Genomic DNA, 23743 nt, shown 5'->3' on the forward strand with positions numbered 1-23743 from the left:
CACTTGTTTAATCAGCTACCATCTCTCCTGTGGACTTTTTAATGTCTACAGTCTCAGATCAACACAGCCCCGCCCTTCCCATATTAGATTCTTGATGAATGTGTGTTGTTGTTATTCAGCCTGGTTCAATGTGCCCCTTTTTAACTTTGAGCACCCGCCCCTTTAAACCTCTCTGCACGTCCCTGCCTCCATGGATCAGTCAGGGCACACAAACGCTCGATAAGATCAGGGTCTGGAAAGTTTGCAGGCCGGGTCAAGGTATCTGCCTTTTTGTTGCATTCCTTGAGCTGTTTTACTTTTTGTGGAGGCTGGAAAGGCTGCAGCCATCCTGGGAATCCCTTCCCTGCACACAATCTGACTTTTAAAAATAGTTTCTAAATGCAAGTTCACATCCAGCAGGCGTCTTGGACTTCTTAGTAAAGGAAGGTTTGTGTGCAAGATTTGCTATGCATTATCCTTTTAATAAAAAAAGATGCTGTCAGAAGCTCTGCATTTTTTTATTTTATTTAGCAGTGTTTCACCAGATGCTCTTCATGAAGTAACCCCAAGGGGATTTGGACCTCTGGATTCAAAAAAGAAATCTTTTGCTTCCCAAGCGAGTGTGCTAACTAATGATTAGAACAAAATAAAAAGATCTCCTGCTTTGCTGTCCATTTCTTATCTGATCAGTTAGCTTCACCTGAGGGTTATAATGGGAACATTGGGAAGCACGGAGGTGATGGCTATGCAACAAATGACAGCTAATTTAAACTCAAATGGCATAATTGCATTGCTAATTGCTAAACAAATTAGATAACAATGAAATGGCATATTAAAAAACAAAATCATGTGCATTTGTTTCTTATTGCAATCATCTGAGGCTCTAAGTGGACCAGTATGGTATGTGGAAAAACATCAGCATCTGTCCAGTTTTGATTGGGGAATAATATTAGCCATGTTTGCTGGGTTGCCACGAGGTGCTGGTTTGGATCAGTATCAAAGTAGGAGATACATGCAGGAGACTGCATAATAAAAATTAGCTTAAGTGATAAGTAATTTATGTGTATTGCTTTTTTGGCATGCACAGAGTAAAGTGGAATTTTAGCCTTGAATAAATCACCTGGTGCGCTTTCACATGCTGAGAAGAAACTCATTGATTTTGTCTCTAAAGTTACAAAAGCGTGAATTAAACATGGTGGAGAGCCATTTGGCCCAAGCAGGTAAAATTTGAAAAATCATTCATTCTGATTATACAAAGCCACTCACAGCACAGATGCACCTGCTAAATTATGCAACGGTGATTAAAGAATCGTTCTTTTTAATGAGAAACGGTGGTAAAAAGAAAAATCCTACAACTTTAAATGTGTACAGAGTTCATAGTGTACCAGAAAATGCAAACTCATACCATACTCATTCATCAGCGTGTGATCATACGGAGGCCGTATGCTTTGGACAGACCCAGTGCCCAGCACCCAGTGAAAATTATCTGCAAGGGAGCTCTTCCACCCACAGCGTCCGTTCTCAAAGGTGCACGAAGTCCCACAATGCTTCTCATCAGTTCCATCGTCACAGTCATCCGTGAAGTCACAGCTTTGCCATGGAGCGAAACACCTGCCATTTTCACAAGGCAGGAAGCCCGAAGGACAGGACCCTGACAATAAAAAAAAAAGAAAAAAAAGAAATACAACTCAGACGCGAATGTTCTTAAATGTAAAGTAGCATGCTTTTTCTAAAATATATGACAGGTCGCCAGTCGTCCTGGATCTTTGGAACTCACTACCACTTCACCTCCATCAGCCAGACCATATTACACATTTTCAATCACATGTTAAAGCCAAACTGTTCAGCATATAAACTATAACTCATATTTTTTATATGTATTATTCCGGGATTTTAAATATTTCTTGCTATTGTGTTTTTTGTGGATCTTGTTAATTTTGTGGAGTCAGGCCAGCTTGAGTGTTTTGAAAAGAGCCAACAAATAAAATTTATTGTCATTATTATTATTATTGAGCGTCCCATAAAATAACACCACCTCTGGATCGACGCACTGTAAAGGTCAGTGTCGAGCTTCATCTCCATATTCTTCTTATATTTGTCTGTACTGCTATCACATATATACTGTATATATGAACTGTATATGATTTTTGTTTTATCCATACAAAACAGTTATAAGAACCAGACTGCAGAAAGTCACTGCTTCTCACCAAGAAATAATATCGTTTGCAAAACTGAAAACTGTTTTCCAGACACTGTATGTTAATTATGTATGTTCATTTAAGAAGTTTACATGTGCAAAGCTAGCAGGCTGCTGCTGCAGGTTAATATTTAAAGTAAAGCAATTTGTGCATTTCCTAAAACATCCAGCTTTTCTGTTATGAATTACAAAGTGCAATAAAAATGTTGTGCCTAAAGGAGTTTCAGCAAAATAACTACTGTGTGCTTCACCAGATTAGACAGCACCGCATGAGTTGAGCATTAACTTCGGAGCGTAAGCAGTCAACTCAAGAGAGGGGGACCGTCTGCATGTGGCATCGGGGGCTCTTTAAGAGGCTTAGGAAGACAAAAGGGCATGGGGCTATAAGAATGAAACACTGTATGATCTGGTGGCTGGAGAAGGCTGGAATCTGCTTCTTTTGGAGCCAAACATTCCAGTGGGGTCAGTGCTTAGCTTAAGGGAGTGTTACAAAGAGAGATGAGGCGTGATGAAGAGGGGCGGTCCTTGTAATTAAAGGAGAGAAAGGGGTATAAGTCCTTCCTAATCCTTTGTTCCTCTTCAGATGCACAGGACCAGAAGCAATGTGCCCCACAAAGGCATATAGGAAGCCAGGAAGCCACAGCTCCCAGCTGCTCTGCTACGTACTGAGCCTGTAGGTGGATTTATTTCAAAGATCAGCTAACAGCATACTGCTAAACCCACAGGAGTGGCTACCGCTCTGCTCCTGTGAATGCACACTAATTCATTTGTCCTCATTAATTCCTGCTTATATCTTGTTACTTGGATAACTCAAAGAGCTCGAAGGCTGCTGGCAATGTGACCTTCTCACCAGGCTGCTCCTGTCCTTACTTACATACAGTATGTGGGCAGGCGCCTTGAGCGATCGTGGCTCAAGAGTTGGGAGTTCGCCTTGTAATCGGAAGGTTGTCGGTTCGAGCCCCGGCTTGGACAGTCTCGGTCGTTGTGTCCTTGGGCAAGACACTTCACCCGTTGCCTACTGGTGGTGGTCAGAGGGCCCGGTGGCGCCAGTGTCCGGCAGCCTCGCCTCTGTCAGTGCGCCCCAGGGTGGCTGTGGCTACAATGTAGCTTGCCATCACCAGTGTGTGAATGTGTGTGTGAATGGGTGGATGACTGGATATGTAAAGCGCTTTGGGGTCCTTAGGGACTAGTAAAGCGCTATATAAATACAGGCCATTTACCATTTGAGCGGTATGCTGCCCCCTTGTGCAGCAATGTCATTCAGGTTCAACATTAAAGTTTAAATCCCAGTGAATTATTTCAGGATAGGAAGTTTATTGAAGGTTTATTGAATATAGAAGGACACCCAGGTTTCAGATAATTCACTGGAAAACTGTCCTGTTTTTATCTAAAATATTTATAACATTTATTGTTAATTAGAAACACTTTACTGTAAAATGTGGACCTTTATGAATGAATTTCCATAATACGAACATTGCACACAGCCACTTACTTGACTGCACAAGTATTAAAGAGTAGATGACCCTAAATGTTCCAGTTTGCAGCTTTTATCTTTTACAGAAAGAGCCACAAAAAATATTAAAAAGTTTCGCTTTCACTGCTTTACTAAAGGATTTTAATGGAAAACTTATTTGACTTGTATTTTCCCAGTTCTATTGCAAGTTCAACACAATAGTGACTTGAAGAAGAAGATCGGCTCAAATCTGATTTGCATTTTGTTCTGTCTCTCCTTTACACACGCTCACATTTACATGCAGTCTACAGATGCAAACGAAGAACTCCACGTTAACATTATTCATGTGTGTTGTTCTACAGTTTTGGGTATTTTTTCCAGGCAGAGCTATAAAACAAGTGCAAGTGGAGAGTAAAAGCGGTCGGTCTTTCTGCTCCATCGTGTGATGGTTTTATATAGATTGAAGCTGTGGAAGAAAAAGCTCCCGAGGGAACAGCAGTATATAATTACAGTTCCTGCTGTCTCTGCTCTCATCAGTATTACTGTACGTCCTCTGCAGCCTGCAGCTGCTGAGACACAAAGAGAAAAGGTTTCTGTTTCAAGTCTTCTCCCTCTTGTCTCATTAATGGCCACTTGGACTCACCTCACTGTCAGGGCAGCGGTGATACTCCCTGACTTAACCTTCAAGAAACACTTCATATCACCGTGTTCTTTACAATGCCTTTCTTTCCTGTTTTCACACTACTTTATTTGCTTCTTCCTTCTTCTTTCAGAAAATTATCCTGTCATGTTTAAAGGGGGAAAAAAGCATCTTCTGACCCTTTTAATTTTGCTATATGTCTCAAACTAGTAGTCCTATGCACTGGATTTCAGCTCCTTATGGCCTATGTTTAAGCCCTTAACATATATTGCATAGTGTAAACTGTAAACCTTTCCATGCATTTTCTTCCACTTATATGACTCAGTGCTGCAAGAGGAACTGGAGCCTATACCAGCTGCCAGAGGGCGAACGGTAGCAACCAGAGTGTCACAAGGCCAACACAGAGTGTCAGACGACCACTTTTAAGTGTCTACCAGTGTAATTAATATCTATGAAAATAATTAAAAGCAGAATAGATTCCCATTCCAGCATACATAGACGTTCAGTCTGAAAGGATGAGTGACCTTCTCAAGTTTAAATGAAATAATTTTAGACAAGCTAAATAAATAAAGTAGCCACATATTTCACTTATCTTAACTGCACTACTGCATAATTCTGTATAAACAATCATTCTGTACAATACGATAATTATAATTCTACAACTGTTTACAACTGTTTATAACTTGCATATTTCTATAGCTTTATATTTATATCCTGTTCATAGCCTGTACATAGCTTGTATACTGTTAGATTATAATATTATTTTATGCCATGTTATACCCCTAATTAAAGATTGTGAATTAATATGTAGTTTTAGTTTGCATTATTCTCCTGAATTAGAAGAAGCTGATAACTATTGCATTAGTTAAACTGATTTGCATTACATTAAACTGCTGACTTGTTGTGAATGAATGATATTGTTTTATGATGCATTATACTGCTGAGTTATAAGAAATCTAATTTGTCTGAGTAGAAGAGAACAGAGTGTGCTGGAGTTTTCTGCCCCATTCCAGCAGGAGCAGATAAACAGGGAGCCAAGGTCGTAGCTTAGGCGCTGTGTGAGAGAAAGCATGTGAATGTTTAGGCTTTGTATGATAAGGTGGAGGCACCAGAGGCTATAAAAGTTTGAGCAATGCTCCACCATTTTGAGATTTTGAGGCTGTCTGCATCAGTGTCCATCTCCCACGTGTGTGATCATTAAATCATCGTTTGACTCAACCCGACCGGACCAGTGTTGTTATTGTGGTTTTTCTCTTGTCTCCATCCCCAATATTTTGAACCTTAACATTTTGGGGGCTCGTCCTGTGGTATTGGGGTGGAATTTAAAAGTTTGGACGGTCCGAGGTTGTCGAACGGACAGGCATGAGCCAGTGGTCTGATTTGAGTGGACAAAAGCCGGCTTATCTAAAGGTAAGGCACTACCTGTTGAATTATTTCCAAAATGTGCCAAATTGGATATGACTAAATTAAAGTCTACTCACTGAAATTACTGGTAGAGTGTCTGTTTTGATTTTGATGAGAATCACCGTGTGTTATGCAGTTAAAGTTGCTTAAGAGTATTTAATGAAGTTGAAGAAATATGAAACTGTTCCCAGAAGTAACAGAGAATGTTGGGTTTGAGTCCCTGGATATTGAGCTGAAGGCTCAGGTAGTTTGGTAGGGAAATTAGGACAGAAACTGTTCCCAGAAGTAACAGAGACTGGTTAATAGTTTTACAAATTAGGTCAGAAACTGTTCCCAGAAGTAACAGAGACTGTTTAATTGGTCGTAAAAAAGTTATCTTTCTTCGGTGAGACCTGTTATGGTAAAATTTCTCAAAATCGGTTAGGTGAAAATTGTTATAGGACGGCACTGGAAGATGCTAAGAAGCACATAGCCCGGGGGTTACGCCCCCTCCTAGTCGTGGACGCGCGGCTTTGACCTGTCGGCGAACAGGGTTAGTTCAGTTTGGCTTATCTGTGGGGTACAGGGCATCCTGAAATAAGCTAGGAGTTACCGAGTCTCCTCACCGTTTTAAACGGTGTCATGTGCTTGTTTGGATACTGTTAAATTGAGTTAGGGATTTAGAAGTTAGGTCAGAAACTGTTCCCAGAAGTAACAGATACTGTTTGATTGATTACAAAAAAGTGAGACTTTCTTCGGTGAGACCCGTTATTTTAAATTTGTCGAAATTGTATAGGCGCTCTTTAGAAGTTAGGTCAGAAACTGTTCCCAGAAGTAACAGATACTGTTTGATTGACTACAAAAAAGTTGGACTTTCTTCGGTGAGACCCGTTATTTTAAATTTGTCGAAATTTGTTAGGTGCTGAATCTGTCAGGCCTGTCAGTGATTGTAAATACAAGACGTCTTTTGTAATATAAAATAATAGAGTTTTGCCTGAGCTTGGTGTGAGACTCTGTGTGACGTGCAGCTGCAGCGCTGCGAGCTATTTTTAGACGGTGTGTGAACATGCAAATGAGCGGTGACACGCACAGAGGACTTTTGTTGCTGTTTAGCGTGTTTTTGAGTTTTATAATTTTGATTTGCAAACAATGATACATGCCTGTAATTAAAACGCTGATTTTGCTGATTATGATACTACAAATAAGGTTTTGAATGACTAGGGTGTGAATGAGGTTGGGTTTTAAAGCTGAAACTCAGAGAGGAGTGTGTTGGGAGACTGGCATGTAGTCTGCAGTGCAAAGGTGGGCGTCTTGCCTGCTAGTCTATTTAACAGTGATGAAAATGATATTAAATAAATCTCTCAGTGTGTTGATACAGGTGGCTATGGGGCTGGACCAACTGCCCCCACAAGCACGGCGGCCGAAGCAAAATTATAGTAATGGAAACCAAACTCAGCAAGAATCAGCAGCTGTGGAAAAGACAGCAGCTAGCAGAGAATTAAAGGAGAAATTAAGAGAAGTTTTAACACATAAAATTGCGGCCAACAGACTTGTGGAGGTTGGGAAGGCGCCTGGAGCATCACAACAAAAAGGTGAAATAAAAACACACACAAGCAGAGAAATGTGAGAGAGAGGCACGTGCTAGAGAAATGCCTCGTTTGAGAAAAAACGTTAAATTAGCCCATGTACAAACGCACATACACGCAATGAAGAAACAGCTTACACCCATGAACATGTGAAGATTTTCCAGCAACTTTAAAGCAGTGAAGCTTAACATACACCCGCCGTTACACAATAAAGTTTATCCACTACTAACAAATAAACCCTCTGGGTTGCAGGACAACAACTTAACTTCAAAAAAAAAAAAAAAAATCACAACCAGTGATAACACGACAAATTTAGTGGTTAATAAAAGTCAAATTGTGACATGTTTTCTTCTGATTGATTAATACAAGTGATTACTGAATGAAAGAAAATTCCATTTTTGTGCTTTAAACATGATCTTAAGAATTTTAACATGTACCTGTGTTGTCCTGTCAGCTTGGTGGGTTATGAGAGGATTATATGGTGAGAAAAAACAAAAAAAGGGGGAGAGAAGGCTGACACAGGGCCTGGTCCCGTTGTTTTTCCCCTCTCTGAGTAACACAGCCAATACAACATGATTTTCCTGTTCGTTTGTTTTTGTTTTTGTTTTGTTTTGTTTTTTCTCTTTATGCTTGATTACAGGCTGCTTTGTCGGCCCGGAAAAGCCGAGGCTGACCCTGGACTCCTGCTCTCCCCTCTACCATCGTTGCTCTCTCCTTTACCATCTTCGATGTGACTCTGACCAAATGCTAAAGCAGCTGGACCCACAACAACTTGAAACTGTCAACAGTGCTGCAGGAAAACGATCTCAGGCAGCAGAGACGGAGAGAGTTAAATCCAAGGCCCGTTTCACTACACGGGGAGATTTCCGTCAGCGTCTTTTCTTTCTGAGAAGACTGAGAAAGGCCCGGCTCCCACCACCGATTCTGACCACCTTATATAAAGGAATTATTGAGAGCATCCTGAGCAGCTATATCACTGTCTGGTTCGGGAACAGCACCATGCCGGACAGACAAGCTCTACAGAGGGTTGTGCAATCAGCTGAGCGCACCATCCGCTCCGAGCACCCTGACCTGCACTTAATCTACAGCAGGCGGTGCTGGACCAAGACCAGGAAGATCGTGAAAGACCTCAGCCATCCCAACAACAGACTGTTCTCTCTGTTGCTGTGTACGTGACAAATAAACATCTGGATTTGGAAAACGAGGCACTCGCAAAGTCACCAGCATTGTGCCTGATCGGACACACCCCTCTCACACACTCTTCACACTCTTGCCATATGGAAAAAGACAGCTTCAGCTGACAGAGCTGTGACGAGACGCCCATTAAGCCCAGATGAAAAGTGAGGCCGAGCAAAACCATGCTGACCTTAACCACTCTGCATTAAAACTGTGCAGGACAGTGACGGACCAACAATGACCATCGGGCAGCAAAAAGGGCGTGCCAGAGACAGGAGGAGTAACTGAGGTCAGGAGGCACCTCAGAATGGACAAAACACCAGGAGAAAATAAGCTGAAGGCACAGGTGTCGGGGCTCGGCCAGGAGCTGACCTCTGAGAAGAGCCGAACAGCAGAGCCGCAAAAGGCCGTGGAGCAAAGCAAGGAAAACATCAATGGACTTTAATCTGATTTCTACGGAAAAGACTCTGAGGTTTCTGCCCTCAATAAGACCTCGAGGCATCAGAGCAGAAACTGAGCATGGCCCAGGAGGAGCTAGCTGAAAATCGAACCCATCAGGCTTGGAGTCCAAGACACCGGACTTGAAATCAGGCCGGAGCATCCTGGAGCTAGATGAGCAGTGTGATTTGTCTGGTCTGCTATGGAGCAAACGTTAGGGGGATGGCTTCCTGTCGCCTCTGCCGTCCTCCGATCGTTCAGCGTCCTGGGCTGCCCAGCTCCGGACTGAACGCTCGGGCCGAGACACCCAAACAACCATGGACTCCATTCCCCTGGAATGGGACCACGACTACGACCTGAGCCGTGGGCTTGAAAGTGCAAGCAGGGATCCCAGAGAGCCTTGAGGCCTGTGTTAAACTAACAGAACAAAGATTGAGGTCTTCCACTGGGGAGGTGGAAGCTGCAGACTCTCCTATACACCTTCTGGATGTCAGCCGTTCCACCTGCAAACAAACGGACAGCAGTCGCACTTCTGCAAGCAACAAACGGACATCCAGACAATTGAGCTGCGTATCAAAACCCTGAAGGAAGACCGAAGCAAAAGGGTCAAGTTAAGGAGGAGCGAAATAAGGAGAAGATGCTGGACACTGGAGAAAAGGACTGCCTCAATTGGGGCCAGAACCAGTATGGACAGAACTCTGAGCAGCAGCACCAATGGATGCAAACAGACTGAAAATGAGGAGGGCAGGACCCAGGGCACGCTTCAGGCCGTGGTTTACCCAGAACACTACAACAGGAAAGTGATGAACACAAACACCCACACAAACACACACATCTACATGCACCGACTCAGAGTGAAAAGAAACATACGTATGAACATATGCACTCGTTGATTGAGGGAGAAATGACACACACACACACACAAATTAAAATGTTGATTCAATGAACTGAGAAGTGATCCACACACACACACGCTGATGCAATGAAGAATGCTTTACTAACAAATGCTGCACACAAACATCCAAATACGGAGTTGGTTACAACAGCAAGAACTGATTGATTATTTATTGCTTAAATGTATTTCATGCCACGCAGAGGGCATTTGTGTAGATTTAGAGGACATGGTCTGAAGCACTTTGATAATGAAAACAATGTCTGTGCGTGATGTCTGTTTATGGCTCAAAGCCTCCACTGAATTGTTTACTGTGCTTCACACAGTCTAACAAGGAGCAGTGGTACAGAGCGAAAATGATGAATGAATGGTGTGAGTTTTATTTCGAAGAGATTATGAAAAGGTTGTGTTGATTCAACTTAGTTGTTTACGTTTTTGCCAAAGTAAAGAGTTGGTGTGTAACTAGTGTCCACTATTGAGTCAAGTAAATCCAACATGTTTTGTTGGTGCAAAAAGGAGTTTTGGTTGATCTTTGGGTTTTGTTTGATACTAGGTTGATTCTATCAGTGAGGTTTGGATTGTTTTCTTTCTCTGAGAGAGAAAAGGATGGTTTTATGCTTGGGCATGTTTGTAATGGGCCCCAGTATCTGTTATTATATGAGTGTTTAATTGGTTACGTCTGTGTTTGCTTTCGTTACAGTGCACTGAGATAAGAACATCTGAGAGGTGTGATCCACCGGTGGTGATATTTTGGTATTTTGTGAGCTCCCGATTTAACAAATCGGCTCCTTAATCCAGGCCTGAGAGAGTGAATTTTAAAGTGTTATAAAATATTCTTACTGAAAACAGTCGCGAAGTATTTTTCTCCATGATTATAATGAGCTTGGGAGAAAATTCACTTATATGGGACACTGATCCTGAAGCCTAAAAGGATTGCAGCGAGTCAATCCAGTCCAAAGAAGGAAAAACAAACAAGGAGCTGTTTCCTTTAAAATGATGACGTCATCTTGCTGGTGATGGAGCCTCGAATAGGTTGCGCGTGAGACTCCATTATCAGCAATATCTGGTATGAATGTGTGTGAATGTATGCATGTGACTGGACTGTGACGGACTGACGACTAAAAGTTTTAACTGACTTGGTACTGAGACAAAAACGGTGCCGACTTTAGGATTATTAAATGTCCACAGACAATTCACCCAGCCTGTAAAAGAAGGGTGGATGTTTTGTTTTGCTTTGTTTTGTCTGCAAGAACAGAAGAATGACAGAGACTAAAGAGCTGTAGTTTCACAGCAGTGTGAACTGCAGACTGAACCCTTTGGTTGCTAATTTTGAGCTACTGATGTTTGCATTAAGGAAATTGTGTTTTAGTAGCTGTGTTTTAATTAAGGTATCACATTATATTGTTGGGAATATTAAATGCTAAAGTGAAGAAAAGGTTTGATCCCACTCATGACTGAGCATGTTATTATTAACCATAGTGGGTCAATGTAGAGAGTGAATTAATTTTAGAGAAATAAAGAAAAAACAAACAAAAAACCCTCCACCGAGGTCTATGAATAAGAGGGGAATGATAGACAGCCACACTCAAAATGGAGATATGTAATGATAAACACTGGTCCCCGTCTTTTGGGCGCTTTCTTGAAGTAGTCAACAATTTAAAAGTAAGATAAAATAACAGGGGCATGTGCTGAGGGGTGGTGCTGCACAAGAACAAGAGTAAAATAAAGAAAATATTGTTTTTAGTTTTGAGAAGTGCAAATTAAAATGTACCATTACACTCAGAGGATCAATATGAAGCTTGATATTTGTTAATTTTGAATGAAGTACATGACTGGTGACTGTTCTGTCCTGAGCTTTTGTTTTTACAGCACCCGCTTGATCACACCAACGGTTTCTCGCCACCGAAGAGGGGTACTTGCAAAAAAAAAATAAAGAACGGGGAGGAATATCATCAAAACTGGAAAAAGGTAATCCCCAAAGGGGGTGATAACGCCATAACTTTCACTATGGTCAAATTCTCAAAATTTGACCCTCAAAAATTCTTCAAACATTTAGACACAAAGTGGAGATTTAGATAAATATAATGTCGTAAACCACATAAGCATGAAGTATTTGATTCAATAAGATGGTGAAAAAACAAGCAGCAAAAGGTTGATCATGTTAATGGTGTTTATTCAAGGATGCAGAGGAGATTATTATTATTAAAGACAACAAATGAAATAACGAAAAGTAGAAGTGGAAAGAATTTGCGTTAACGGTAATAAAATCAAAACAAAAAGGAATATTAACTAAAACTGTACTGAATGTTCACAAAACTAACTAAAATTAACTGGATTTATAGCAAAATGTGTTTGGTTGCATTGATGTGTGCGTGCCCTGCTGTAGTGAAATTAAGGTAGTACGTTAGTCGAGTCGTCTGTGTTGCTGCTCCGTCCACGCGCAGAATCAGGTCAGGAAAAGTCGGGAGACAGCGCCAGAATAGAATTGAGGATGATTTTAATATGACTGTTTTGTAGACATAACAAGAGTCTTGTAGTGGAGAGGGACGTAATGTCCTCCTGAGACCCAGAGAATAAGAAAAAACAGGGAGAAAATATTTTCGTTTTTTCTTTTTTCTTTTTTTTTTCTTTTTTCTTTTAAATGAATCAAGTGTTATTAAAATAACAATCTCATAAGATGAAGATCAGGGACCAACCCAGAAGTCACTGACACTTCACTAGCTGTAAACTATTGGTTTAGGAATAAGTGATGGCACTGAACTTTCTATTTCACAAAAGTCAATTTATTTAGGATATCTGAGGAAGTACTGATTTTATTTGGAGACACAAAGGAACATTTGGCACTTCCCTCATCTCACATCTGTTTCATTGTTGTACCCAATCATTCTACAACTGAAATGCCTTGGACTGCTAACCATTTCAGGCAAGTGGAGTGAACCATATTTTGCTAGACTCTCATCAGATTGGGGCTTCCTTTTATTGATCTTTGGAGAGAAGTCTTCATTACTGGTATTATTCAGGTCTTGTTCACATGTTTGTCCCAGGTTTCTCAGCTAAGAGGAGCTTAAACCCCAGATACTGTGAGTTCTTTTCACACATTGAGATCACTGATAACTCTCAGCAATGACGTGATCTCGTAGAAACAATTAGGTGTTATGGATTCAACTATAATTGCGACTCTTATTTTTTACTTTACTGGAAAAGATTTCTGCATTTTACCCATATTTTAGTTTTAACTCAAAATCAAAATTCCAGATTCTACTACATGTTGGTTTTGCACCAGATAGGATGACAGATTTCAGGTGGCCCTGTGTCTTTCTCTATTACATCTGCCACTGCATCTCGATAATCTTTGTGTGGCTTCTAGTGGGTCCTGACCCTCTCATATTTTGAAAAATCTATGTTTGAATCTCCCTTAATAATTGTGTTAAGAATTCTCTCCGCCTTGGTCAAAAGTTGGGTATTAGGAAAAAGTGAAATAAATATAAATATAAAGTCCCAATGTGTAGAGCACACATTAATAAATTAGTCATGTTCCCTGTGAAAGTAAATGAGCCTAATTCTTAAAGACCCCTGAAATTATTTACTAGATGTTTATTTTTTGAATAAAATAAGAATCTGAGTTTAACAAAACATTTTAAATGTAAATATCAAGCTTACCTTTCTCTCTTCCATAAAATGTGCTTGTGGGCACGCCAGCCATTTTGAAAAGGTGGGAAAAACAATTGGCAAGGCCACACCCCCACACATGTGACATAATTTTAAAGGTACTGTTGTCCTCTCTAAGAAACATCAGGACTTAGAGGAGTGGCAAGTAGAGTATGAGAGCTACAAGCAAAAAACTAAATGTGTACTACAGTGCGCAAAAAATGAATTACTGGGCCATCAGGGGGTCTTGAGGGACATTTATAAAAAAAAAAAAATCCCACAAACCTTAAAAGTGCACTTGAAAAGCTCACACAAGAAGGTTAACCTAGCTTACCTAGAAGACCTCATCAGGGGGAGCACACTCCCCCTCTTTGAAGAGCTCACCCACTTAACTCGCATTCCAAGAAAATAGCTAACCACAGATAAGGCAGCGTGATGTATCCCGAGATAACAGGACTGGGACATCTAAATAAAGGTGTGAAACAATCGCATGGAAAAGGTTATCAATTGACTTCAACCAAAATTAGGACCACTCGGTGCGGCAAGAATTAATAGCTATTAGTCTCAACACCCAAGGATAAGCAGAAGAGCATGATTGATATGATGGAACTGAGAGTTTGTTACACTTAACTTTTGCAAAACACAAATAAAACTAAATTGAAACTAAGGATTTTCAGAAAATAAAAACTAAACTAAACTAGCAAAGAATTGGTAAAAACTAATTACAACTGGCAAAAAATTGAAAATCTGGAGTCGAAACTAAATAAAAAATAAAACCTAATGAAAATGGCGAAACGTTTAAAACTCTGGTGCAGAGATTGGCAAATCTGACCAGGAACGTTATAAAATGGATTGTCAGAACAGTCAGCGTTAAAGCCACTTTTGACAGTCCATACTAGGATGGCATTGGACATCTTCGGGGCGGAGGAGGGTTGGTGTGACCAAGGTGTGGTTTGGCTTGTCGTATGTATATTTGAGATCATATGGCTCTGGATGGACCAGTTACCAGGCCATGGAAGGAGGACAGACTCATTAAAGGAGGAGAAGGCATTTCCTGGGATTGGAGATCCTCTGGGTGAGTGGTTGATTAAAAGCATGCATAAAATAGAAGTTATCTGTTGTTATTGATTGGTAATAGATTGATAATTGGCCACATTTACAGCTGTATTGACTTGTTGTGGACGTAGTCGACTTCAGGTTTAAACACTCTCATTAACAGGTTGAAAATAGTGACATTAAAGGAAGAGTATGCAGCACCACCCTGTCAGACGCCAGTGATGGTGGAGCTCACTGATGAATCAGGTGAGCTGGATTCATGGCTGATTCAAAACTAAGATCCCCCTGCTGTGGTCAGTAAGGGGAGAAAAGGGGGAAATAAAATCAAGAATAAAAGAGGCATTTATAAACGTTTAGGTGTCAAGTGAAACGGGACAAAAGGGGGTGTTTTACTGTTATTTTAATGTCAGCATTATTATTGTATGAGAATCATGCAACAAGCATTGCATCGATGATCATTTATTGAAGCTTTTGACCTTATACTAACATCTGTGTTCCTGTGATTGTTATAACCTCTGATGAATCTTCTATTTACAGGTGTTAGGATAATGATATAATTTTTCATTGCAGGTGTAACCATGATCATTTTCATACATATTGCAACTTGTTGCTCATTGTAGAGTTGTGCTCAAGTTAATAAGGGTTAAAAGCTACAGTCAGCGCGAATGTCTGACTGATCTATTGAGGGGAAAGGCTTCGAGCATAGAAGGCCACACGCGCTTACATAACATTGATATCATGTTATTCTTTGTGATCTTTTCTTCAATTATGTCTTTAAGGTTAGTTTAAATAGTGGCAGTTAATTAAACGACATTTATTAAAATATTAAATACCTGAGTCAGAACGTTACACGCGGATCACCTTAAGAGTCTGGGAAACTTTGTAGCTGCCTAACTTTTTTTTTTTTGAATGTTCTAGCTCCGTTGATTTGACACATTGGAATGTGTCAAAAAAGGGGGGGAAGGTTGAGCTTTAACATCAAACAAGGATTATTTGAACAATTTATAACTTCATTTGTGTCTTTAATAATTTAGGAATGGTAAAGCTTAAGCTAATAGCGGTCCGAGAAGACGGACCTTTTAGAGAATCAGTGAAAAAGCATAAACTATCACTTTCATGTTTAATCATTACTCATTGAAATGAACTGAATAGCGCTTAGAAGATTTGTTAATTTCTTTGTCTTTTGTTAAAAAGAGGGGTTTCAATAATTTTCAGACACACCTTGCAAATGTGCTTATAACGAGTTGGCACTCGGCCTTTTGAAGGTCAGAAGCTTCGTTCGGCGTGACTGTCCGGACTGATAAAGTGTAGGAAACGCCTTGAGTGCAGAGGGCTAAATGCAAACATGCTTACACACACATAAGATATGATTAGAATAAGTCCCTGGGACATTCTGAATGTTTTAGACCAATTTTGAATCACTAGAAGGTCAGTAGATAACAACATTAGATTATTAGGGTTAGGAAGAGAGGTGTTTTGGTTTTCTGTCTCTTACAGAGAAAGGAACAGACACCAGACGAGGCCACAGAGATACGAGGGTCCTTCGCAGCAGAGACAGATACAGTGACTGCCGAGACACCAACTGGGTCCAAGGGTCATGGCGTTTGGGCTCCAGCTAGTCACTTCAAAAGGATGAATCCCATAAATACAGCAATAACCATGAAGGGGTTGACGGAAATCTGGAAACACCAGACCAACGAGGTTCGAGAGGCTCTTGGGCAAAAGGGGGACGCCTTCCTGTTCTTTTCTGGAGGATACACGGGAGACACAGGACCCGAGGATACACAGATCGTTGTTTGAAATAGGGGCAGAATAATCCCCTGATCTGTGTCACGACTGAAGGGTTGTCTAACCCCTGAGGTTGAAGTAAGAAGAACAGAGGATCACGCAACTGGACGACACTGGTAGCTGCAGCAATAAAATAAAGGTTAAGAGCTCTTCGGACAGAGGTTCTAGTCTACGTCTGAATGGTATAAGGGAACACCAAATAAAGCTGTGGGAGAACAGGGGAGTGTCATCTGGACCTGCTATCCTTGTAGTAATAGTTTGTCTTGCACCTGACTTGCGCAAACACAGAGGTCATCTTACATATGGTTTGCCCGTCAGGGGGACAAAGGACCTCAGGAGTGAGAAGAGATGAACCCGGCCACACTGGGCTACAGGGTGTTTGTGAGGTCATTATTCTAATGACCTCATCAGGGGGAATTGTTAGATTATAATATTATTTTATGCCATGTTATACCCCTAATTAAAGATTGTGAATTAATATGTAGTTTTAGTTTGCATTATTCTCCTGAATTAGAAGAAGCTGATAACTATTGCATTAGTTAAACTGATTTGCATTACATTAAACTGCTGACTTGTTGTGAATGAATGATATTGTTTTATGATGCATTATACTGCTGAGTTATAAGAAATCTAATTTGTCTGAGTAGAAGAGAACAGAGTGTGCTGGAGTTTTCTGCCCCATTCCAGCAGGAGCAGATAAACAGGGAGCCAAGGTCGTAGCTTAGGCGCTGTGTGAGAGAAAGCATGTGAATGTTTAGGCTTTGTATGATAAGGTGGAGGCACCAGAGGCTATAAAAGTTTGAGCAATGCTCCACCACTTTGAGATTTGAGGCTGTCTGCATCAGTGTCCATCTCCCACGTGTGTGATCATTAAATCATCGTTTGACTCAACCCGACCGGACCAGTGTTGTTATTGTGGTTTTTCTCTTGTCTCCATCCCCAATATTTTGAACCTTAACAATACCCACTACAGCCTGTACATACTTATAGTTATAGCATATTCATAACATACCTTCATACCGTGTACATTGTAACATACCCATAATAGACCCATTTTTGTACCCTCATACCTATAACAGACCCATTTCGGTAATATATCTATATTATTGCTAATATAAATTTTGTAATATATCTATATCATGGCTAAAGCACTTCTGGATGGATGCAAACTGCATTTCGTTGCCTTGTACTTGTGACATGTGCAATGACAATAAAGTTGAATTCTATTCTATTCTAAATAAACCTAAAACGCATGCACTTTTTTAAAACCATCATAATGAGAGGAAACTATATAAAATGAGCTGCATGCTCAAGATGGATATATAAAAGTTTCCTCTAAGTCTCAACAGTATGAGAAAAATCACCAAGCAGAGCAATGGAGTAAGCTGAAGGTAAGCATCATTAGCATGCAAACCTGCAGCGACTCTTATTGACACCACACTACTTCTCTAATAATGTCTGATTAATATTGGAGCACAGCTATTCACTGTAGGCACCGAAAGAGACGAATGCAAACAGACAGTGAAACGAAGAGAGAGGTAAGAGAAAGAGACAGCTGTAAGGATAATCCTGCACATCACCATGCAGCTGGATACAAACCCTCTACAGCTCAAAATGACAGGGAGCTTCACAGTTTTTATCCCTTTCTGCGCACAGGCAATCAGATTTTCTCTTCTCCCTCGACATCAGCTGCATCGGAAAGGCAGTACGTTTAATAGGCCAATTATAGCCACAGTGACAATGCCGATAAATCAGCTCTTGTTGTTTTCTCTTGCCTTTTAAAGGGTTCGCTCATAAAAAATGCGAGGGATGCAGAGGAACCTCTACATGCTGAACATCTCCCTAGTCTAAAATTCAAACTATGATGGGTTCGCTTTGGTCAGAGCTTCAGCCCCGAGGTGAGCAAACGTTTCAGAGCATTTCTCCTTAGATTGTTCGTTTTAGTTCAAAACATCTTATTTTTTTATATCAGCAAAACTCCAACTTAAACTGGATGTTACTGTTGAATTGCTCAAAAAAACAAGAAAGGAATGTTTTATATAGGTAATTTAAATTAAGACGAGTGTCTAACGGAAAACCGAAGATACCGAAAAGCTTAAAAATGGAAATGTGCAACGTTTGACAATGTTAGTCCAAAGAAAACCAGCATGTTTGATAGGACACCTCTATTTTCAAGAGCTCTAAATCTGGATTGGTTGAGCTTTTGAGCTCATTTTAATCCAGTCCTCATCAACTCCAGTTTTCACCTCCAAATGAAGGTGGTGTTATAATAACCCAGGAGCCATTATTAATTCTCCGATTGCCCATATGAGCAAACTATCAAGGTGAAAGTAATCAAAACTGTAGTTATCGACATCTTAGTGAAATCTTTTCTGAAAATTCACCAAATAGTTTAATTGGGAACTCGGGGCTGTGCTGTTCCGTTCTGCCTCAATGACAGTGATCTTTAAGCTTTTGTGATAAAATCCTCATATAAAGCAGCCCTAGAGGGAAACAGTTAAACAGCTTTTCACAGAAAATGACTACAGTCCCAGAATTCGCCTTGCCACGGCGGAATTAAAAAGTCATTATTAGAATAGCCGGGTCTTTTAGAAGCAATAATATAAAAACAGCTTTTTCCTGCTACACTCTGGCCTTCGTCTGGTCATTCAGTCTTTTGCAGAAACACGCAGTCCTTTAATTTTGACTGCAGAGCAAACATGCCAGGCATTTATTGCAATACCTCTTGTTTGGCAAGGTGAGCGCCTTGTTGAATTTAAGTGCTTGCAACTGTGAGATCTGGCCCCTGAGTTAATATTGCACTGAAGCTCTCAGAGTTCACCACTTTCATCTAGTAAGAGTACATATATTTAATGTCTCACTGGAATTTGAAGGCCCATATTAATGCATTCTTCACAGGAGGCATTTGACATGATGGAAAAGATGGTGGATGTCAAACCTCTGTGCCCAAAGAGCCAATAGAGACCAAAAACTGAGCCTGTTGTGTTGTTGCACTGGCACATTTTTAGCAGAGCCGTTTTCACTGTGTTTTGGCAGAAATACCAACTTGTTGTTATAGTAAAGATGGAGATAAGCTTATAAAATAGTTTTCTGGGCTTTCTCTGTACATAACTTATATGACGTTTGCTCGGTAGTCAGCTTCTGCCTGAAGCTGTTACCAAGATGGCTGGAGAGTACTGACACTTGTTTTCTAGAAGAACTTTGGTGTAAATCGTGAGAGTAAACCAACTGGGATCAAATTTGAAAAGTGGAGTCAGCTGCTATGGCATGCAATAAGATGTGCTTTGAAAGAGATTTATGCTTTATGCTATGCTTTCCTTCACTCATGAAATAGTCTAAACTACAGTATTCATGAATATGGCACAGTAGTTCTTGTCATAAGCATATTATGTTAGCCATATTTGCAGTATAGCTTGTTGCCTTAATATTTGCTAATGAGTACTAAGAACCATGAGCAGATGAGGTTCTTGTCAGCAGTATTTGTAGCTGTTCCACATTTTTACCCCAGTGTTGGCAATTCTCTCTTATAAAAAGAGAGGATTGCCAAAGTTATTGCAACTGCAGATTTTGAGACTTTTCGCCTGATAGGTGAAACAGGGAAACAGCAAAGTTACAAGGATTCAGTAAAAGTCGTGCCTCAGTGCTGCAGTCAACAAGCATCAAAAGTAACCTTTACTTTAAAGGCAAACAATCTCTGTATCTCGATTGTGTCACACCTTTCACCGTTGCTCTACCGCTTGAAGAGTAACTGCAGGCAAATCCACGTGATTCAAACTTTGAGGAAAAGCAGCAATCTGCTGGTGACCAAAGGAAATGCTTTGAACATTCTGCAGTTACTGTTTGCTTTTCTTATTAGAAAACCACTCACAAACCAGTCAGGGAATACATGTTTTTCCACTTACATCTGGTGGTTGTGTCAGGTACAATATGGCAGACAACTCTCGAGCAATATGTGACGTCACATGAGAAGACCATGATGTAAAACGTTTGTGATTTATAGAAAGCTCTAGTTTATTTACTACCGGTATAAGCAATATATGCACTATATAGTTTTTGGTGGCTTACAGTTTTTCATATTTTTGTGAATGATAGGAGGGTGTACAATAACACGGAAAGAAACAGCCAAGGTCGAAATGAAACATATGTCCAATAAAGTGAACTGCGTACCTGGAGGAGGTGAAGGAGTGTTATCGGGCGATGTAGCTGAGGAAGCGAGAAGGCATCCTGGAGAGAAGGTAATGTCATCCAGGCAGATGTAAACCTTTGGATTTCGGCCTACCTTGCCCTCGAACATGACCTGGAAGTCCCTGGAGCTGCTCAGCGGGATCTCCTTCATCTGCCAGTAGTTGCCCTGATCTCCCGTCAGGGTCAGGAGGAGATGGAGATGGCCTTCACTTTTGCTGAACACACTGAGAGTCCCAATGCCATCTCCAGACATGTGGAAGTAGAAACGCATCTGAGAAAAGGAGGAAAATGAAAAAGGTGTTAATTTAAATAGCACAAAAAAAGATCAATAGTTTAGTAACTGTAATGTCTAACCCTGAAGACTTTAAATTTTTTGATGGGAAATGGGGAAAAATGTTGGTACGGACTAATATCCGTACTGTAATAAAGATGTCAAATAATTCAATCGCTACTATATCTACACTGGTACTCTTTCTAAATAATAGGCTTGGATCTTTCAAAGGTCGCTTGCTTGACACACTGATACCACTTTGTTCTCTTCTTTTTTGTTCTTATATTGGTCTACTGTGGAAAGAAACAAAAAGTAGAGGCATGCTAAGGTGATTAAGTTTTAATCCACTCGGTCTGTCACTGGATCCCTTCAGTTGTAGCCTTTATTAAGGCACAGAGAGAAATTGTGTTTTTCCATCACACATCAGTGAGTTAGCAGTATATTTTATGGGCTTTCTCTCCAAATAGAGGCTTGTTCAGGAGCTGTGGCAGCACACCTCCCTCTCTCGTTCGCCAGAGAGAGCATTTCCCCCATAGCACAGCCCTCCCTTCAGTTTAATTGGAGCCTTTTTGCTAACCGTGTGATTGATTGACAGGTCAGGAGCAGGATAAGACAGACACGACACACAGAGCAAACCAGGCAGTCAATCAAGAAATCATTTCCCAGTAGAGCATGGGGCTGACAGCTGGGAGGACACACACATACTACCAACCAAGCATACATACTCAGTTGCTAATTGCCTGTTTAGTTGCATCACGTTTTCAGCTCTAATTGTAAGAACAAGAAGGTCAATATTTAAAAGTCATTTCTTAAGACCAAAACTTGCAAGCTGACAGGAATTTCTTAATTTTAAGAAATACGTTCATGTCCTTCCTAATAAACGTTTTCCACTCATCTCTGAAATACATAAGAAACTAAAGTCAGCAGCTGGTTGGGTTTACATGAAAAGTACATCTCATCTTTACACTTGTTTGAGGACTAAATGACAAGAAAGACTATTTTCATCTCCATCGCCTCTTTATGCTAAGCTAAGCTAAGTTAGCTTAGCTACAGCTAGCTCTTAGCAGCAACTGAGCGTATTTTCCAAAAAGTTGAACTTGAATCTTGATAGTGTGAATATACCAAAACCACTGAATTTAGCTCTTCTTATATATATTAAATATATATATTTTACATTAGTTACTACTGAAAGTCAAACATAAATATATTATATTATACACTGCTGTGCAAAAATTCTCAAGACACCCTTTATTTCTTTATATTTTACTAAGAAAACTGAAGGTAGAAGTAGAGGTTTATTGAAATGTGCACTTCAACACTACAGCCACAAATCAAGATAAAGCCTCCACTGTGTTTTAGAAATCACTGTAAGCACTGTAAGCACATTGGTGGGAATTACAACTAGAAATTTCAAATCTGGATTCATAACTTCATAAGACCTGTTTTCACTGTTTTTGAGTGAAGTTCTTGTGTAATCTGGCATACCTCAGCCTTTTCTTCCTGTTTCCCTTCCACTGACACCTACAAAAGGCATCTCTTGGGTCCTCTGTCAGATCTTTGTTGGATATTTTTCCCCTATTACTTAAAGATATTACTTAAAAATACTATTAATCTGCTGTAGATAGGTTTTCAGGCCAGTTAATTGTTCATTTGTCCTCTATCTGTCCAGTTTCCTCATACTGCATACCATGCAAAAAGATGGCACATTTTCAGTTATTATATCTTTGGGAATCATCTTGTTGGTGCAACTCTACAATTTTATTAGTGTCAAACTGTGTTATCTTTGGCATTTTTCAAAGATTCAACAATAGAAATGGGAATAAATTATGCATTAGTGCATAAAGTTGAAAAACAGCCAATGTCCAAAGAACAACTTCCAAGGATCTTCAGGAAGTTTGGAAAATTATTGCTTGAAATCATTTAAAGTATAAGAAAGTTTTGCTGATTGGAAGCAAAATATGTAGAAATCAGTTGTAGTTCAAAGGTTTTGCACACACACAAGTCCCAGACAATTATCTGAATAACATCAATCATGTTGTTATAAAGCAATGTTTCTTAAGAGATCTAATTAGGAATCCACTGACTCACAAAACCCAAAGATGGGAGGATTCAACAGGGCATGATGATTATTAATATATTGTTAAATAATGCATATTTTATAATATTAATTAAAAATACAGTATTTTATTATATAGCTCAAATAATCCATCCATCCATCCTAGGGTTAAATGGAATTTGTGTTAGTGGTCTTGGTACCAGGACACACCTGCCTACCAACCAGCCTACCAGCTCAAATCATGCCACATCAAAACCAATAGAAACGGCCAAATTTTGATGACCTCAGAATTTAAAAATTTAATCTGTGGTAAAGTGTTTTTTAGCGTCTTCATTTAGCTGTATTTTTAATAATTCTCGTACATTCTGTCCTTTGACCTTGACCTGACCTTGCACTGTGAGCTCCTGCGGCTCAGTAGGGGTCCTATTATACGAGCGGTGCTGCCATCTTCCTGAGGAAATGAACTTTCCAAGTAGAGGTAGTGTCCCGAGGAGTTTCTCAGGGTGTGGTCAGTTGATGGCCTAGTTCCAATGGTTGGACTGCTGCTGATCCTCCAATCAAAGTCATCCTCTTGGCACTGGCGCCAGGAACAGAGGTCAAACTCAAAACTGCAGCGTTCAATAAAACCCTCTGAAAGATGGCAATAAAAGAAGAACTCAATCACAGCTGTTCATTTATCAGAAAATTAATCTTCCACTTAAAGTCATCAGCCAAACATTAGAAGAGGCCTCACGGCAGATGTAGGGGTTCTCGTCTGAGCTGTCCCCGCAGTGGTTGATGAAGTCACACAGGTTGTCCTGAGGGATGCAGTGGCCATTTGCACAGGTGTACTGCTCAGGTGTGCAAGGCTGGTCTGAAGGAAGAGGAGGGGAGCAATCCACGAAGCCGACGTCATCTATTACCAAGTCACCCATGTAGCTGATCCCTCGTTTAGCAGAGAATACCACCTGAAAAAGAACAACAGACCCGGGATCAACTCTGAGTCCTCACTTTTT

General features: G+C 40.3%; 1 protein-coding gene across 1 annotated transcript in view; it reads right to left on the reverse strand.

Annotated features, from left to right (window-relative positions):
- malrd1 (MAM and LDL receptor class A domain containing 1) overlaps window positions 1-23743 on the reverse strand; it is an 81588-nt gene that overhangs the window by 28345 nt on the left and 29500 nt on the right. Inside the window, exons 16-19 of the mRNA XM_085362193.1 lie at window positions 23482-23695; window positions 23137-23378; window positions 20404-20692; window positions 1385-1630 (exon numbers count right to left, since the gene is read on the reverse strand). Of these exons, the coding sequence (XP_085218319.1) occupies window positions 1385-1630; window positions 20404-20692; window positions 23137-23378; window positions 23482-23695 (991 nt within the window). The remainder of the gene's footprint in view (window positions 1-1384; window positions 1631-20403; window positions 20693-23136; window positions 23379-23481; window positions 23696-23743) is intronic.

The sequence above is a fragment of the Diplotaxodon limnothrissa genome, linkage group LG9 (assembly GCF_057381915.1).
Source record: "Diplotaxodon limnothrissa isolate DT_005_m linkage group LG9, D_limnothrissa_male_GT1.1, whole genome shotgun sequence".
NCBI lineage: Eukaryota > Metazoa > Chordata > Actinopteri > Cichliformes > Cichlidae > Diplotaxodon > Diplotaxodon limnothrissa.